Genomic DNA, 18,308 nt, shown 5'->3' with positions numbered 1-18,308 from the left:
GTGTTTATAACAATTTTAGTGTTTTTTTCTCGTACAAGATGTTTCTATATTAACCTAATTGCGAAAGAATTGTTCGCTTCTAAAACTACCGTAGAGTTATTGTTCCTTATTTGCGAGAATGTGGTGAGTATATTTCAAGTTATTTCAGAAATTATGCAATGTGTCTAAATGATATAATTTAATATTATCAGGATCTAATTTTCATAGTTCCACTCTGTCAATATTTGATTTATGATTTTTTTCTGCAAAATAAATTAAATAATTCCATACCTCCGGCTTCACCTTGAGCACCGAAAGAACTTTCTCCGTCTGCTTCCACGTCGCCTTTGGCTTTCAAGTTAAACTTTCCTGCAAAACAGAAGAAAATGTCATCAATACGATTACTCTTTTAGGCACTAAACGAGATAATTTTACAACAGTCTTTATTAATATTCTCGTTACAATAAGAGGTCCGCCTTCCCCGAGTTGAATGCTTCATGTCAGGTAAAACATGCAGTCCATACATCATCCTCTATTGACGTCAATTACGTGAGGATTTCTCACATTCGATATAAATACAATGCAAACACACTTGGTTGGAATCTCGATTTTAAGATTTTTGTAGGGCAAAATTGAAAAGAACTTCAAGTGGAAGAAAATGTAAAATCGGGAACAGTTTCATAACATTTTGCTATGTTACCATGAAGATTGAAGTATAATGAGAGAAAATAATACACACACATACATGGGGGTGTCGAATTGTGATGTTTACGTGTCTGTGTGTGGGAGAAAGAAAATTACACTACCACCGGCATGTTTATAACCATTACGGTTAAATTTACACAATAACAACCACAATAATTCCCAATTTATTTTGCTCAATTGCAAATTCCTGTATTTTATTATCTTATATTCTATTAGTATTCTCTCTTTCGATTTCTACTTCATTATGTCAGAAAATTTGTGAGCCTTTCGCAAAATCTACTACCTTCGGTTCCACTCTGGTATTTCTCTCTCATTATCGTTTTACTTTCTATTGTACTTTTCCAATTACAATAAGCACAATTCCATTGATTATTTTCACCTTGGTGTTTTACTTCTGCACTACTCTCTATTTTTCCTTAATTTCTGTAGAATTGTTCCTTCCTTTATTAAAATTTATTGCATCACCTTTCGTGTGTGTGTATACACACAAGAGTACCAATCCACAGTTTCTGTATACAGAAAATTTATATTTAAAGCTTCAAAACTTCGTCAAAAATCATAAAATTTTCATTTCTCACTTACCTGTTCCACCCATTGATGCGTCTGCCCCACCACTTGTGTCACCTTCTGTAAGTATATGTAAGTATTCATATGTTAACTTCGTAACAAACAAAAATTTGCATGTGCGCATACGTTGGAATTAACAAGAAAAAGTAACAAAAATATTATTTCAATTATATCATTGAATTTAATCTTGATTTCTGGAGCTTCCCCGCGGGAGTAGTAATAATTATGTAACCTCGTAATTAAGGGGACTCGGGTTCGATTCCCGGTGGTGGTCCCGATTAGTCGTTCTTAGCATAAAGTTGACTTAAAACATGCAAAACCTTTTCTTCGATATCCACGTATTAATTCTTTGTAACTTAGTATGTTCAATCAAATATACGTAGTATGGATATCTCCTCAAATTGAAATTCAAGTTGTGGTTATTCTATCTCTGCATCAAATGACCATAAACTTAGATCACTGTTGCTATTCATCTACTCTACGAATATCAATCGTGAGCCCTAATAACATCAAACTAACATAATTTAAATTAACTATACTGAGATAATTAATTTCTCTTAACGAAACAAGAACCCATTTCATTAAGATTAATACAGGAATGTACTCCATACTCGTAAAATCATTATTGTGTAAACATGCATATTCTAAATAAACTACACACGCACATCCACACATACCTTATACGGAAAAATGTATAGAAAATACATACTTGTTGTCTTTTTATGTCCAAATAGACGAGATCCGTAGTAAGGACCTGAAAGGTATAAACAGTCAATAAACAATTTGATTGGCATTTTTTTAAACAATGTACCAGTTATCACAGATTACTCGGAATCTCTCCCCACACTTCAGATTTTATGACCAGGAAATAACGAATAACGTTCGCTTTTGCATTGTGATTCTATTACTTCTTAAGAAAGTAATTCACATGTGTAACTTTCTATAACATTATCGTCTTTTCAAATACCAGGTGGTTGTAATTAAAGTGACGGTGTTCAGAGTGGTACAGCACGGGCTGTAATGAGAGTAGCAGTCTGAAACTTCGTAGATATGCTAATGAAGCAATGCGTTCGCGAATTATGCAAAAAGAAAAATAGTTCCAATTCTCGCCACCAGGGTAAAAAATGGCGCTGTAAGTAGTCAAAACTTGGTATAGTTACAGGAAAAACACTATAATACGCAGAAAACAATACTCTTTGTAATAAAATATCGCTACAATTTCACTATTCGAATTACAAGAACATTACTAAAGGAAAAAGCAACAAGCGACACAAACAACAACCAGGGAGCTCACACAATGGTTAGGCAATGTCCCCGACTTTGACGTCAGAGTTACGGAAAATTCCACGTTTTGACTGCTTACAGCGCCATTTTTTACCCTGGTGGCGAGAATTGGAACTATTTTTTTTTTGCATAATTCGCGAGCGCATTGCTTCATTACCATATCTACGAAGTTTCAGACTGCTACTCTCATTACAGCCCGTGCTGTACCACTCTGAACACCGTCACTTTAATTATAACCACCTGGTATCATCACAGCATAGATCTAGACAATAGTAGCTTTTACAATAAATAATACGCACAGTGTTATAGCTGTCTAATCTATTGATAAAATCAATATGAATATGCATAAGACTGGAAAAATCCTCTGAAATTTTTATTTCACTGTCATTTCTTTGACAACTTCAGTAACTAATTACATCTTAATTTGCTAGCAATTTCCCACTTGTCATTATTATTGTTGACTCGAAATATGTTTTTCCTTGTACTCAAGGGGTGCTGGGTTCGATACCCGGTGGATGTACATGGCACAGTGCTTTGAATCCCACTTTAAACTATATGTCCAGTCCCAATTAGCCTATCTGTGCATAAAGTGGACTCAAAAATCATTCAATTCAATTAGAAAGAACTTTTACATGCAACTGTACAATAACATCACTTACCACGTGCATCATGGAATTTTCCTAGACCAACTCCACCATCAACTTCCCTGTCTAGCTGACCTTCTCCTGAAAACAAAACAAGAAGAGTAATTAATTTGCCCCATCAAGAATGATATGAAGTTTGCGGGGTTGCTTACCAGTAAACGTTTCGAAATTTAAAATATAGATACCACAAACAAGCCACGTTAAGCTATTCACCAACAGAGAACATCATCTAATTACTTACGATAATATTGTGATATATCTTAGTGTTATTCATTGTTATCTTCAATATATGTTTCTTGTATTTGAAATTCAATTTATATTTTTTAACTATATCACCTTGGTGATAACTACACACTTATTACCTTCTTGCTATAAAGTCACTCGGGGGAATAATATGCCCATCGGGGTTAAATGCCCACCCCCTCGTTTCTCGCGCAACGTTAATGTCATGACAATTCTCCGACTCTTGTTTGAAAACGCCCTACATGATGAGACGAGGCAGCAGGTTTGGAGCTTGTGAGAAGAATCTGAAGCCATCCAGGGTTAATTTCATGAGGTAAGAAGACAATTTTTGAGGAAATAATTTTTTGGACGTTGCTGTATTAATAGTGTGCAATAGTATTTCCAAGAGAGAAAGAAACTGAATTATATTTGGTATAAAGATCAAGAGTCAGGGAAACATATCTGCAGAGTGAAACTGGCGGATGGTGCTCAGAGTTGCCAACCCAGTGATTCAATTTTCTGCTTGTACCTGTGGGGTGATATGCCTACAGAAATTTAGTGCAATATGCCCATAGGCATTTCAATATGGCATAATGGGCATTATGATAAGAAAGGACTACAATGTGACTGGATCCAGTGTATTCGTTGTAGTATGTGGATGCATGAAATATGTATCAAATTGACGTCCATGTGTCCAAAGAGCCATGCAATTTCTCACAAATCCAAACAGTAAAAGAGGCTATGGTAAATTCAAAATAAATGTTGTTAGAAACGCTATTCTTGTCTGTACAAATGATGTTTTGTTTACGAAACAAACGTTAATAATCTTCCAGTTAATGCTGTGTATTATTTTCCTTTATTACAACAATTCTATTGTATTGGGCATTTTACCCCTAATGGGTGGGCATTTTACCCTGAACACGGGGTGATTTGCCCAAATTGACGTTCATCTGTTTATTTCTCTCTGGTTCTTTTGCTATAAGACGTACAGTAGTAAAACTTATAGGTAACAATAACAAAAGATGTAGCTCTCATTTGACATCCTTTTCATTTGCGACACTCCTTCATTTAGCGAAACTATAAACCGCCAAAAAAAGTTGGGCGTATTCCCCCGAGTGACTCTAATCTGTATTCAATTTCTCCTTTTCTTGATTTAGTTGAATATTTCTACATATTTTTTTTGATAGATTGATTTGGTTTATTTTACTTCGCTATTCTGCCACTTTTGGCTAATGGTAAAGATGAGGATGAGTGATGAAATTCATGAAGGGACACTCACAAAGGAACACCCATGTGATTCAGGATTCCATCCCGGAACCGCTGGCGTCGTAACTAACCACCTCGCCACGGAAGTCGGCTACATATTTGGTAAATTACACAGACACACTAATAGATAATTTCGGTTATCCCCAAAACAACTTACGGCATCTAACGCTTCCATGTTAAATAAAGTACACTTAAAACAAAAAAACTCAACATTCTGGGATATAACTTATTATCTTGTTGCTACACTATATCTAAGGTTTCTTCCTTCATTCATTCATTCAAAAAGAAAAAAAAATCACACAGACACTGAACAAATACACACCCCCGGCTGCGCCTTCAGCTCCAACGGATCCTTCTGCATCTCCTTCCATTTCACCTTTCGCTTTGAAGTTAAATTTTCCTACAAAGTACAAGAGAATGTAACATTTTTGCGGAAATTATTTTCTCAATATTTTCTTCCCTTATGTTCTACCTTGACCTTTTATAAAGTGTTTTTCTATTTCACACTTACTATCATACATTGATTTTCCAAACTCTTATTTCGAATATCCCTTACCACAAAAGCTCTAATTCCCTTTCAATGCTACTAATCAAATTGTTCCTTTCTATACACACTAACAGTAACACACTTCCAATTCCGCTAAGCATAACCATATTGCATCTCCCCTTCATATCTTATTTTTTAGTATTGTACGGCATTGAATACTACTAAACCTTCAGATTTGGGATAATCATTAAATTTATTCCATTCGTTCTCCTTATTTATGCTTCTTTTATCAATGTCTAAATAGTTTTTCATACTTTACTCTAGCTTTCTCTTCTTGCAGTTCTATAAAATCTAATATTTTCGCATCATCTCTATCTGAACTCCTCTGATTTTAGAAATCTAATTTGTATTAATGTCATAATATGGGAATGCTACCTCCTCAATGCACTGTACTTTTCTTCTATCCGTGAATAAGTACTTCATTTCTTCATTAAGATTTACTTTCCTGAACAGGCCATATTACTCTTAATGTGTATTCTCACATACAAACAACAGACTCAGATACTATATAAATTGATCGATAGGGTAAAGATGAATAACAATACACTGATTTCAAAGTCATAATTTTTTTCTTAACTCGCGTCATTATTTGTTCTATTAGTGACTCGAATGAAAGCATTTATTTCTCACTTACCTGTTCCGCCCACTGCTCCGTCTGCCCCACCTCTTCCATCACCTTCTGTAAGTAAAAAGTAAGTTTTCATATTACTTCATAATATGTAAAAATCTGCACGTGTTCATGCGTTGAAAAGGAAAATATCCACGTATTATTATACAACTGAATTCGCAGCTTGATTTTTCAAATTTCATGTTTTAACTCTTTGTACTTTAGTAGTAACAATCGAATAATGGTTCTAACTACTCCTCAAACTAAAAACATGTCCTGGACAACCATCAAATGATCGCAAACTTTGATTGAATGTCGGTACTGATATAGGCATTATACGACTTCTATCATGCCAAAGCAATACAAGAGTATCCTTGCTCTTAAGAAAGCAATGACCTGCCTAATTTATTTGTAAATCACAGTGGATCCACAACCATAAGACTTACATCATTTTGATTATGATCAATATAATGAACAAACTATATACAAAACCACACATTCATATATTATAAAATGGTAAATACATACTTGTTGACTTTGTAACTCCAAATAAACGAGAACCGTCTTTGGGACCTGGAAGTTGAAAAAGGTAAATTAATGAGGTGATGAAATAGTGTTCCCCAACCTACAAGTATCCACTGACCTTCGTACATTTTTTATAGTACGCACTGAAAATAACGATTATTTTCAACAATTTGTTTCAGCTACTGAATTCATGTATTCAAATCTTCAAGCATCATAATATAATCCTTTTCTTATTTTTATTCAATTTATAGTTTTATATTCAGTGTTGATCCAGCTTACATGTAATCAGAGTATGTTCATACCTAGGTATATTCCACTTTTACCTTACTTTGTAATAATCACCCAGACAATGGTCTATTGTAACAGCGGCCCTCGAGGCCGACACACGCCAGCTCTAGTAAAGACGATGTTATTATTATTAATAATAGTATCCCCATTAACATACATTCCGTGTATATTAAGGTTTACAATATGTAGTCTCACAGTCTTATTAAAAGTAAAAAAGTAAAGTTCTCCCCTGAGCATAGCACCATGCCATGAAGGCGTATAGGGGGTGTGGGGGTAACGCCCCACACTTTCTTGATCCGGTCGTGAGTGGGGGTGATGTGATCAGCATCACGCCCCTGACCGCCTTTACCCCCCAGCGTTTCCCCCAGGTACCCATGTTATTCGACGCTGGGTGGGCGCCGGAGCCGCTTCCATCGTTAGAAAAGTTCCCGGATTTGAACCGGCCGGGGATCGAACCTGGGACCTTTAGCATGGTAGTCAGACGCGATACCGACTGAGCCACCGCGGCCACTCTCACAGTTTTATTGTTATCTAAAATTGTATTCAATTTCATTTCCACTTTAATGTTTCATGTCGATTGTTTAATACTGCAGATTTTCTCATAATAGGAAAATTCATCTTAATGAATTTGAGGCTACCTGAAAGAAATTGTATTTTGAAACTTTATGATCAAACGTAACCGACTGTTAAATGACGTCCCGTAGTTTTCGATCTATAATTACTTACTAGCATCATGATATTTCCCTCTGCCTAATCCTCCGTCAACATCCCTGTCTACGTGACCTTCTCCTGAAATAAACAAAACAAGCAGTGATGTCAACATACACCGTAAACTCAGATCAATCTTATGGTTCTCTAAACCAGTACGAATTTATGTATAACAAGTTTTGAATGACACAAGAGACACGTTAAGTAATTCAACAAAACAAAAATCTTCTAACTACTTCCATTGTTATTGTAATTTAGAGCGGTAATTATTCCCGTTTAGCATTTGAAATTTTATTTGTGTATCTTCATTAAATATTCTGGGTTGCGGGTCCTCCCCATTGCGTTGTGGCCTTGTAACCAAGCGGCCTCGTGTTCAATGCTCTTCAGGAACATATTGTTTCGGATACTACACTGTAGGTCAAGTCACCATTAGCCTATCAAAACAGAAAGTGGACTTAAAACAAACAAATAAAAATCTTGGTTATAACTTTACACTTATTATCTCTAGCTACACTATTCTCAGGTTCTTCTTTCATTCATTTAATGATGTGTCTCTCTATACTTTCGTTTAAAAAAAATCATACACACGCATAATTACACACCTCCGGCTGCACCTTCAGCTCCAAAGGATCCTTCTCCATCTCCTTCCACTTCACCTTTCGTTTTGAAGTGAAGTTTTCCTGCAAAGTACAAGAAAATATTACTCACAAACTTTATCTCAATATTTTCTCCTCTTCTATTCATAACTTCATTCTCTATTTCAAAATATACAGTCAGCCATTGCTTTTCTACTTTCCTTCATAATCTGTTACCACGGAAGTTTTAATCACTTTCCAATGGTCTCTTTGTATATTCTTCTCAGAATAATATGTATATTGAATTCCATTTAGTATTATCACATTCAATCTGTTTTCCTGGCTGAACCTGCCCACATTATTCTACTTCAAATATCCCTAGCCTTTCACGTTTGAGCTAATCACTATTGTTACTTTATTCTTTCAAATCTTGAACTTTCATATCATCTCTATCTACGCCTATATGTTTTCCGAAAAAAAAATGTATATATGCTGACCGGGGCTGTTAATGGTAGACTTGTGATGTCTTCGACAAAGCCCGAGGGTTCGAATCTCGGTCTGAGGATGGGTGTTCTTTGTGAGTGTCCTGTCTCAATTCCATCTGATCATCACTAGCGCTCATCGTCACGATTAGAAAAAAGTAAAACAAAAGCGACGACAAATGACAGAAGTACAAATATAAACAAATCAGCGCAAATATATATATGTTCATGCTACTTGTTCATTGCACTATTATTTTCTTCTATAAACATGTAGATTCTTTCTTTTCGTCACTTCAAATCCCATTACTTCTAAATATGTTCTATCACAGCATTTGAGTACGTAAATGAAATTGGAATATAATTAAACCTTGTTTCCATATTTAAAAACACTAAGTTGCTGACGAAGGCAATTTATTATTAAGTTAAAAACACTTAACAGGTAACGTTTCGACCCTGTATCAGGGTCTTCCTCAGACGAAGAACAAAACTAAAATGATGAAATATACTTCACACAGAAAGATTACATACACATAGCAGGGTCACTAGCCACACAACAACAAATCAAGTTGACAGTCCTTATCTAGGAAGATTTCTCCAAAGGAATTAAACATATCACCTCCTGACAGTTGTTGACTAATTGGTCTACTAAACTGACAGGTGATTGACAGGTCAAGATTAGCAAGAATCTAGAACCACCTGCTTACCACTCCCCCACCTCCTGCTCTGGTCTTCTTCTTTTCTCTTCTTTCTTCCTTGTGCATACTTCTTTTTTCTTCATTCCTTTTCTTCAACTTTTCAACTTTCTCTAACACACTCTTCCATTCCTTGTTTATCATGAGTCCTCCATTCCAATTCATGATGTATTCTCCTTTCTTTTCTATTTCTTTGGCCTCCTTCCATTTTCTCACTAGTTCTCTCTTCTCTTTTCCTATTCGCCTAGCCGAATCCCATTCAACTTCATGTCCTGTTTCTCTAGTGTGTTTGAATATGGCATTCCTGTCTCTCTTCAATCTCACATCATCCATATGTTGCTTTAACCTGTCTTTAAGTCTCTTCTTCGTTTCCCCTATATATACACTTTCACATCCTCTGCACTTCACCTCGTAGATAACACCTTCCTCTTCCTCCTCTCTCTTTTCTTCTTTCTTCTTGCTGGCTATACTTAAAATAGTGCGTCTCCCCTTCCTGTAAGTTCTTATACCCACTTTCCTCAGCACTTTGCATATCTTCTCTGTGGCATCGCCCATACTTCTTATACCAAACCATCTCTCTTTTTCTCTTTCTTGATTCTCTTCCAGTCCTCTCTCTTTTATCTCTTTCCTTCTTCTGTTGATGTTGTGTCTGTCTTTCTTTTCATAGCCATTCTCTTCTAGTTGTTCCCACAGACTATTAATCTTGGTTTCTTCTTCCCCTTTCTCTGTGCATATCTTCTTTATTCGGTCTCCCATGTTCCTTATAAAATTAAGTTTAGTTCCATCATCCACATCAATTACCATTTTTAAGTGAGAAGTAGAGAAGTGTTAGTGAGAGAACAAGAAAGCAGAGCCGTGAAAAACAGTGAGCAGGTGGTGGACCTTATAAAAGGTCTAAAGGAGTCTGGGGATAAAATCACAATGTTTAGCCTAGACGTGAGAAGCATGTTCCCGAGCATCAAAAGGGGACATGTAGTGGATATAGTGAGGAAGAAAGTGGGGAAAAGCATTATAGGAGAATGGGATAGTGAGAGAGTGGTACAAGCGCTGGAAACCATTTGGGAAAATGGCTACAGCAGAGTGGGGAGTAAAATCATCAAGATTAGTGAAGGTCTTAATATAGGCTCTTGTTTGAGCCCTGTGCTGGCGGAATTAGTTATGAATGAATGGGAGAAGGAAGTGATAGCGAAAGGAGGAGATAAGTTAAGTCTGTTTTGTAGATATGTGGATGATTGTTTTGGGATATGGAAGGGAACGAAAAGGCAGCTAAGTAAGCTTGTTAAAGATGTAGAAGATGAGAAAGCAGGGATATTCCTTGAGCTCGAAACGGAACAGGAAGGAACATTAAATTTCTTGGATATTGAGATGAAAAAGAAGAGAGGAATGGGGATTGTGGCTACACGGTATCAAAAGAAGTGTTCGGCAGGAGTGTTCTGCCACAAAAGAAGTGATGTGGGTGATGGAACTAAACGTAATTTTATAAGGAACATGGGAGACCGCATAAAGAAGATATGCACAGAGAAAGGGGAAGAAGAAACCAAGATTAATAGTCTGTGGGAACAACTAGAAGAGAATGGCTATGAAAAGAAAGACAGACACAACATCAACAGAAGAAGGAAAGAGATAAAAGAGAGAGGACTGGAAGAGAATCAAGAAAGAGAAAAAGAGAGATGGTTTGGTATAAGAAGTATGGGCGATGCCACAGAGAAGATATGCAAAGTGCTGAGGAAAGTGGGTATAAGAACTTACAGGAAGGGGAGACGCACTATTTTAAGTATAGCCAGCAAGAAGAAAGAAGAAAAGAGAGAGGAGGAAGAGGAAGGTGTTATCTACGAGGTGAAGTGCAGAGGATGTGAAAGTGTATATATAGGGGAAACGAAGAAGAGACTTAAAGACAGGTTAAAGCAACATATGGATGATGTGAGATTGAAGAGAGACAGGAATGCCATATTCAAACACACTAGAGAAACAGGACATGAAGTTGAATGGGATTCGGCTAGGCGAATAGGAAAAGAGAAGAGAGAACTAGTGAGAAAATGGAAGGAGGCCAAAGAAATAGAAAAGAAAGGAGAATACATCATGAATTGGAATGGAGGACTCATGATAAACAAGGAATGGAAGAGTGTGTTAGAGAAAGTTGAAAAGTTGAAGAAAAGGAATGAAGAAAAAAGAAGTATGCACAAGGAAGAAAGAAGAGAAAAGAAGAAGACCAGAGCAGGAGGTGGGGGAGTGGTAAGCAGGTGGTTCTAGATTCTTGCTAATCTTGACCTGTCAATCACCTGTCAGTTTAGTAGACCAATTAGTCAACAACTGTCAGGAGGTGATATGTTTAATTCCTTTGGAGAAATCTTCCTAGATAAGGACTGTCAACTTGATTTGTTGTTGTGTGGCTAGTGACACTGCTATGTGTATGTAATCTTTCTGTGTGAAGTATATTTCATCATTTTAGTTTTGTTCTTCGTCTGAGGAAGACCCTGATACAGGGTCGAAACGTTACCTGTTAAGTACTTTTAACTTAATAATAAATTGCCTTCGTCAGCAACTTAGTGTTTGTAAATGAAATGTACTGAATATTACAGCACAGTCGAAATAGTTCTCACATACATCTAGGAGAGTGATAGTATATACTTGTAAAATGAATGATAATATCCAACCAAAAACATAATAACTGACTTCATTAAATGTTACATCAGTTATTCGAACAATTTCTCACTTACCTGTTCCGCCCACTGATCCGTCTGCCCCACCTCTTCCATCACCTTCTGTAAGTAAATGTAAGGATTCGTAAGTTTAATTCCTAATATCAAATTCTGCATGTCTTCACGTTTGTAAAGAAAATATTTATGAACAATTATTCCATCGAATATGCAATTCTATTCTTCAAAGTTCTAGACTTAACCTTTGTACGTCATTAATCGAATAATTGTTGGAATTGCTCCTCAAACGGAAATCCATGTTCTCAATAATTTATCTGTGCTTCAAGTGATCTCAAAATTAGATAAATACTGAGATAGGCACCCTACGACTTCCATCATGCCACAGTTGAACTACCTCATTAATTTGTAAATCACAGTAGTTTCACAACAACAACACTCGCGTGAGTATGATAATAATTGTGATTATTTACATGCACATTCCAAACAAAGTACACATACACTAGTGCATTCACATGTTGCAAAATATATATGATAAATACATACTTGTTGTTTTTGTAACTCCAAATAAACGAGAACCGGCATTGGGACCTGGAAATTGAAAAAGATAAATTAATGACACACAGAAACATTATTCGCCAATATACAAGTAGTGAGAAGTCACTGGAACGCTCACTTATTATAGAACGGAAAATAACAATATTTTTTCTACCTCTGTTTTATGATTGTGGTATCTGCTTCACAACTACATTTTTATGTGAAACTTTCATATTATACCTTTATGTCTTTCAACATCGATATAGGTCTTTTCACATCTTACCGAAGGCGCTCAAGAAGCTCGCTAGGGAAGTGGGGACCGAAGAGTTTGCCACAGACCAACCAGCTGTGGCGCCAAGAGATACGACCTGGCTGAAATAAGTACTACGTGAACCTCATTCTACAGGCTGCTGCGTTTCTTATCGCACTGGATTGGTCATTTCCCCTGACAGCTTATGGAGCGCCCGCCTTAAGAACTGAAAAGACCTATAGCGTCTAAATTAACAAATATCCTGTGTACAATAAGCTTTGCAAGATGTATTCCCACAGTCTTATTTTTGTCTAAAATTTTTTCCATTTTCATTTCCATTTGAATATATTACGTAGACTGTGTATTTCAATGGTTTTTTCTCATAATAGGGAAATCAATTGAAATGAACCGAAGAATACATGAATAAACTACCTTATTTTGAGAATACTTGATTTAACACTTTAAAATTATGTATTTTACAGTAGTTCTTAATGTGTAATTACTCACTGGCATCATGGTATTTTCCTCTACCTAACCCTCCGTCAACATTCCTGTCTACATGACCTTCTCCTGTAATAAAAAGAAGCAGTAATGTCACCATACACCGTCCACACAGATCAATTTTATGGTGCTCTAAACCAGTAAAAATGTATGCATAAGAAGTTACGAATGACACAAGAGACTACGTTAAGTAATTCAACAAATCAAAAATTTTCTAACTACTTCCAATGCTATTGTGAAATTAGAGTAGTAATTACTCCCTCTTAGCATTTGAAAATTTTATTTGTATATCTTCATTAGATATTCTGGGTTGCGGGCCCTCCCATTGCGTTGTGGCCTTGTAATCAAGCGGACTCGGGTTCAATGCTCTTCAGGAACATACTGTTTCGGATACTACACAGTAGGTCAAGTCACCATTAGCCTATCAAAACAGAAAGTGGACTTAAAACAAAAAAATAAAAATCTGGGTTATAACTTTAAACTTATTATCTCTAGCTACACTATTCTCAGGTTTCTTCTTTCATTCATTTAATGATGTGGCTCTCTACACTTTCGTTTTAAAAAAATCATACACACACATAATTACACACCTCCGGCTGCACCTTCAGCTCCAAAGGATCCTTCTCCATCTCCTTCCACTTCACCTTTCGTTTTGAAGTGAAGTTTTCCTGCAAAGTACAAGAAAATATTACTCACAAACTTTATCTCAATATTTTCTCCTCTTCTATTCATAACTTCATTCTCTATTTCAAAATGTACAGTCAGCCATTGCTTTTCTACTTTCCTTCATAATCTGTTACCACGGAAGTTTTGATCACTTTCCAATGGTCTCTTTGTATATTCTTCTCAGAATAATATGTATATTGAATTCCATTTAGTATTATCACATTCAATCTGTTTTCCTGGCTGAACCTGCCCACATTATTCTACTTCAAATATCCCTAGCCCTTCACGTTTGAGCTAATCACTATTGTTACTTTATTCTTTCAAATCTTGAACTTTCATATCATCTCTATCTACGCCTATATGTTTTCCGAAAAAAAAATGTATATATGCTGACCGGGGCTGTTAATGGTAGACTTGTGATGTCTTCGACAAAGTCCGAGGGTTCGAATCTCGGTCTGAGGATGGGTGTTCTTTGTGAGTGTCCTGTCTCAATTCCATCTGATCATCACTAGCGCTCATCGTCACGATTAGAAAAAAGTAAAACAAAAGCGACGACAAATGACAGAAGTACAAATATAAACAAATCAGCGCAAATATATGATCATGCTACTTGTTCATTGCACTATTATTTTCTTCTGTAAACATGTAGATCCTTTCCTTTCGTCACTTCAAATCCCATTACTTCTAAATATGTTCTATCACAGCATTTGTGTACGTAAATGAAATGTACTGAATATTAAAGCACAGTCGAAATAGTTCTCACATACATCTAGGAGAGTGATAGTATATACTTGTAAAATGAATGATAATATCCAACCAAAAACATATTAACTGACTTCATTAAATGTTACATCAGTTATTCGAACAATTTCTTACTTACCTGTTCCGCCCATTGATCCGTCTGCCCCACCTCTTCCATCACCTTCTGTAAGTAAATGTAAGGATTCATAAGTTTACTTCCTAATATCAAATTCTGCATGTCTTCACGTTTGTAAAGAAAATATTTATGAACAATTATTCCATCGAATATGCAATTCTATTCTTCAAAGTTCTAGACTTAACCTTTGTACGTCATTAATCGAATAATGGTTGGAATTGCTCCTCAAACGGAAATCCATGTTCTCAATAATTTTTCTGTGCTTCAAGTGATCTCAAAATTAGATAAATACTGAGATAGGCACCCTACGACTTCCATCATGCCCCAGTTGAACTACCTCATTAATTTGTAAATCACAGTAGTTTCACAACGACAACACTCGCATGAGTATGATAATAATTGTGATTATTTACATGCACATTCCAAACAAAGTACACATACACTAGTGCATTCACATGTTGCAAAATATATATGATAAATACATACTTGTTGTTTTTGTAACTCCAAATAAACGAGAACCGGCATTGGGACCTGGAAATTGAAAATGATAAATTAATGACACACAGAAACATTATTCGCCAATATACAAGTAGTGAGAAGTCACTGGAACGCTCACTTATTATTGAACGGAAAATAACAATATTTTTTCTACCTCTGTTTTATGATTGTGGTATCTACTTCACAACTACATTTTTATGTGAAACTTTCATATTATACCTTTATGTCTTTCAACATCGATATAGGTCTTTTCACATCTTACCGAGGGCGCTCTAGAAGCTCGCTAGGGAAGTGGAGACCAAAGAGTTTGCCGCAGACCAACCAGCTGTGGCGCCAAGAGGTACGACCTGGCTGAAATAAGTACTACAGGCTGCTGCGTTTCTTATCGCACTTGATTGGTCATTTCCCTTGACAGCATATGGAGCGCCCGCCTTAAGAACTGAAAAGACCTATAGCGTCTAAATTAACAAATATCCTGTGTACAATAAGCTTTGCAAGTTGTATTCACACAGTCTTAATTTTGTCTAAAATTGTTTCCATTTTCATTTCCATTTCAATATATTACGTAGACTGTGTATTTCTACGGTTTTTTTCTCATAATAGGGAAATCAATTGAAATGAACCGAAGAATACATGAATAAACTACCTTATTTTGAGAATACTTGATTTAACACTTTAAAATTATGTATTTTACAGTAGTTCTTGATGTGTAATTACTCACTGGCATCATGGTATTTTCCTCTGCCTAATCCTTTTTCAAAATTCCTGTCTACATGACCTTCTCCTGTAAAAAAAAAAAAAAACAGTAATGTCACCATATACCGTCCACTCAGATCAATTTTATGGTGCTCTAAACCAGTAAAAATGTATGCATAAGAAGTTACGAATGACACAAGAGACTACGTTAAGTAATTCAACAAATCAAATATCTTCTAACTACTTCCAGTACTATTGTGAAATAAAGAAGTAATTATTCCCTCTTAGCATTTAAAAATTTTATTTGTGTATCTTAATTAGATATTCTGGGTTGCGGGTCCTCCCCATTGCGTTGTGGCCTTGTAACCAAGCGGCCTCGTGTTCAATGCTCTTCAGGAACATATTGTTTCGGATACTACACTGTAGGTCAAGTCCCGATTAGCCTATCAAAACAGAAAGTGGACTTACAACAAACAAATAAAAATCTGGGTTATAACTGTACACTCTTATCTCTAGCTACACTATTCTCAGGTTTCTTCTTGCATTCATTTAATGATGTGTCTCTATATACTTTCGTTTTAAAAAAATCATACACACGCATAATTACACACCTCCGGCTGCACCTTCAGCTCCAAAGGATCCTTCTCCATCTCCTTCCACTTCACCTTTCGTTTTGAAGTGAAGTTTTCCTGCAAAGTACAAGAAAATATTACTCACAAACTTTATCTCAATATTTTCTCCTCTTCTATTCATAACTTCATTCTCTATTTCAAAATGTACAGTCAGCCATTGCTTTTCTACTTTCCTTCATAATCTGTTACCACGGAAGTTTTAATCACTTTCCAATGGTCTCTTTGTATATTCTTCTCAGAATAATATGTATATTGAATTCCATTTAGTATTATCACATTCAATCTGTTTTCCTGGCTGAACCTGCCCACATTATTCTACTTCAAATATCCCTAGCCCTTCACGTTTGAGCTAATCACTATTGTTACTTTATTCTTTCAAATCTTGAACTTTCATATCATCTCTATCTACGCCTATATGGTTTCCGAAAAAAAAAAATGTATATATGCTGACCGGGGCTGTTAATGGTAGACTTGTGATGTCTTCGTCAAAGTCCGAGGGTTCGAATCTCGGTCTGAGGATGGGTGTTCTTTGTGAGTGTCCTGTCTCAATTCCATCTGATCATCACTAGCGCTCATCGTCACGATTAGAAAAAAGTAAAACAAAAGCGACGACAAATGACAGAAGTACAAATATAAACAAATCAGCGCAAATATATGATCATGCTACTTGTTCATTGCACTATTATTTTCTTCTGTAAACATGTAGATCCTTTCCTTTCGTCACTTCAAATCCCATTACTTCTAAATATGTTCTATCACAGCATTTGTGTACGTAAATGAAATGTACTGAATATTACAGCACAGTCGAAATAGTTCTCACATACATCTAGGAGAGTGATAGTATATACTTGTAAAATGAATGATAATATCCAACCAAAAACATATTAACTGACTTCATTAAATGTTACATCAGTTATTCGAACAATTTCTCACTTACCTGTTCCGCCCATTGATCCGTCTGCCCCACCTCTTCCATCACCTTCTGTAAGTAAATGTAAGGATTCATAAGTTTACTTCCTAATATCAAATTCTGCATGTCTTCACGTTTGTAAAGAAAATATTTATGAACAATTATGCCATCGAATATGCAATTCTATTCTTCAAAGTTCTAGACTTAAGCCTCGGCTGGATGTTTCTCTCAACAGCTGAAAACTGCTTCTCTTTCTATTGACAAAATCTCCTAACATATGCTTCCAATTTCGATGATACTCTGCAAGGCTTTTCTAGAAGGATACACGGAGGGATGTAATGATAAAAAAATCAATTTGGGATTCTAGTTTGGCGTACAAAAAATTGGAAATTCAGCATTAATTGGATCTGAAAGCAGCTTTAAATGGGGCGTTTGAAGAGTTTTAAACCATTTTAGCATTTAAGTTCAATATTGTGCATCTTAGTGTCGTGAATTTATATAGATAATTCCAAGCGTTTGCACAATATCTTCAACAGAAATTACATAATTTTATTAAAAGAAAGACAAGTATTTAGTTCCCACGCCTTCTGCAAGTTCGAGGATTTTCCGCTTATGGCGCTGCTGTCGTTTCTGGGCAAGCAACCCTCTGAATGTGTATGCTCCCATCTGCGGGACCGGTCATGTGCCGCTGGGAAAGGAGGAGGGGGAGGGGTGGGGAGGGTTTCACACCGCAATTTGTAAACTTATCTTGCTTTGACATCTGGTTTATGTTTTGTCCGCGCAAAGACGTTGGAAACTCAGGGAAGTGCATTCATTCCTTCAGTGGGTGGCTACTTTCAAAATACAAGACAGACAGTCTTGGAAGTCGAGGAAGTGAATCGCCTTCACTTAGTTTACACAAATTACGTCGGTTCGTACAAGTCTGATCCGAAACAAGAAAGCCAGTTACTTCGTTGACTTACTCTGTGATGCTCTCCGATTTTTTTTTACATATCT

The 18,308-nt window shown here is 36.1% G+C and overlaps 1 protein-coding gene across 12 annotated transcripts in view; it reads right to left on the bottom strand.

The window, feature by feature from the left end:
• LOC145991191 (uncharacterized) overlaps window positions 1-18,308 on the bottom strand; it is a 98,077-nt gene that overhangs the window by 33,512 nt on the left and 46,257 nt on the right. For 11 of the 12 annotated variants that reach the window (XM_083127077.1, XM_083127076.1, XM_083127078.1 and 8 more), the window contains 18 exons: window positions 17,340-17,384; window positions 16,382-16,459; window positions 15,796-15,858; window positions 15,063-15,107; window positions 14,580-14,624; window positions 13,624-13,701; window positions 13,040-13,102; window positions 12,292-12,336; window positions 11,809-11,853; window positions 7,945-8,022; window positions 7,361-7,423; window positions 6,350-6,394; window positions 5,849-5,893; window positions 4,990-5,067; window positions 3,195-3,260; window positions 1,961-2,005; window positions 1,267-1,311; window positions 271-348 (listed from right to left, as the gene is read on the bottom strand). In XM_083127077.1, coding sequence (XP_082983203.1) covers window positions 271-348; window positions 1,267-1,311; window positions 1,961-2,005; window positions 3,195-3,260; window positions 4,990-5,067; window positions 5,849-5,893; window positions 6,350-6,394; window positions 7,361-7,423; window positions 7,945-8,022; window positions 11,809-11,853; window positions 12,292-12,336; window positions 13,040-13,102; window positions 13,624-13,701; window positions 14,580-14,624; window positions 15,063-15,107; window positions 15,796-15,858; window positions 16,382-16,459; window positions 17,340-17,384 — 1,050 coding nt within the window. The remainder of the gene's footprint in view (window positions 1-270; window positions 349-1,266; window positions 1,312-1,960; window positions 2,006-3,194; window positions 3,261-4,989; window positions 5,068-5,848; window positions 5,894-6,349; window positions 6,395-7,360; window positions 7,424-7,944; window positions 8,023-11,808; window positions 11,854-12,291; window positions 12,337-13,039; window positions 13,103-13,623; window positions 13,702-14,579; window positions 14,625-15,062; window positions 15,108-15,795; window positions 15,859-16,381; window positions 16,460-17,339; window positions 17,385-18,308) is intronic. The other variant, XM_083127069.1, reaches the window with a different exon arrangement.

Source organism: Lepisma saccharinum, chromosome 8 (assembly GCF_977018435.1).
Source record: "Lepisma saccharinum chromosome 8, izLepSacc3.1, whole genome shotgun sequence".
Lineage (NCBI taxonomy): Eukaryota > Metazoa > Arthropoda > Insecta > Zygentoma > Lepismatidae > Lepisma > Lepisma saccharinum.
Note: the sequence above shows the minus strand (reverse complement) of the source record. Positions and strands in the feature narration are given on the sequence as shown.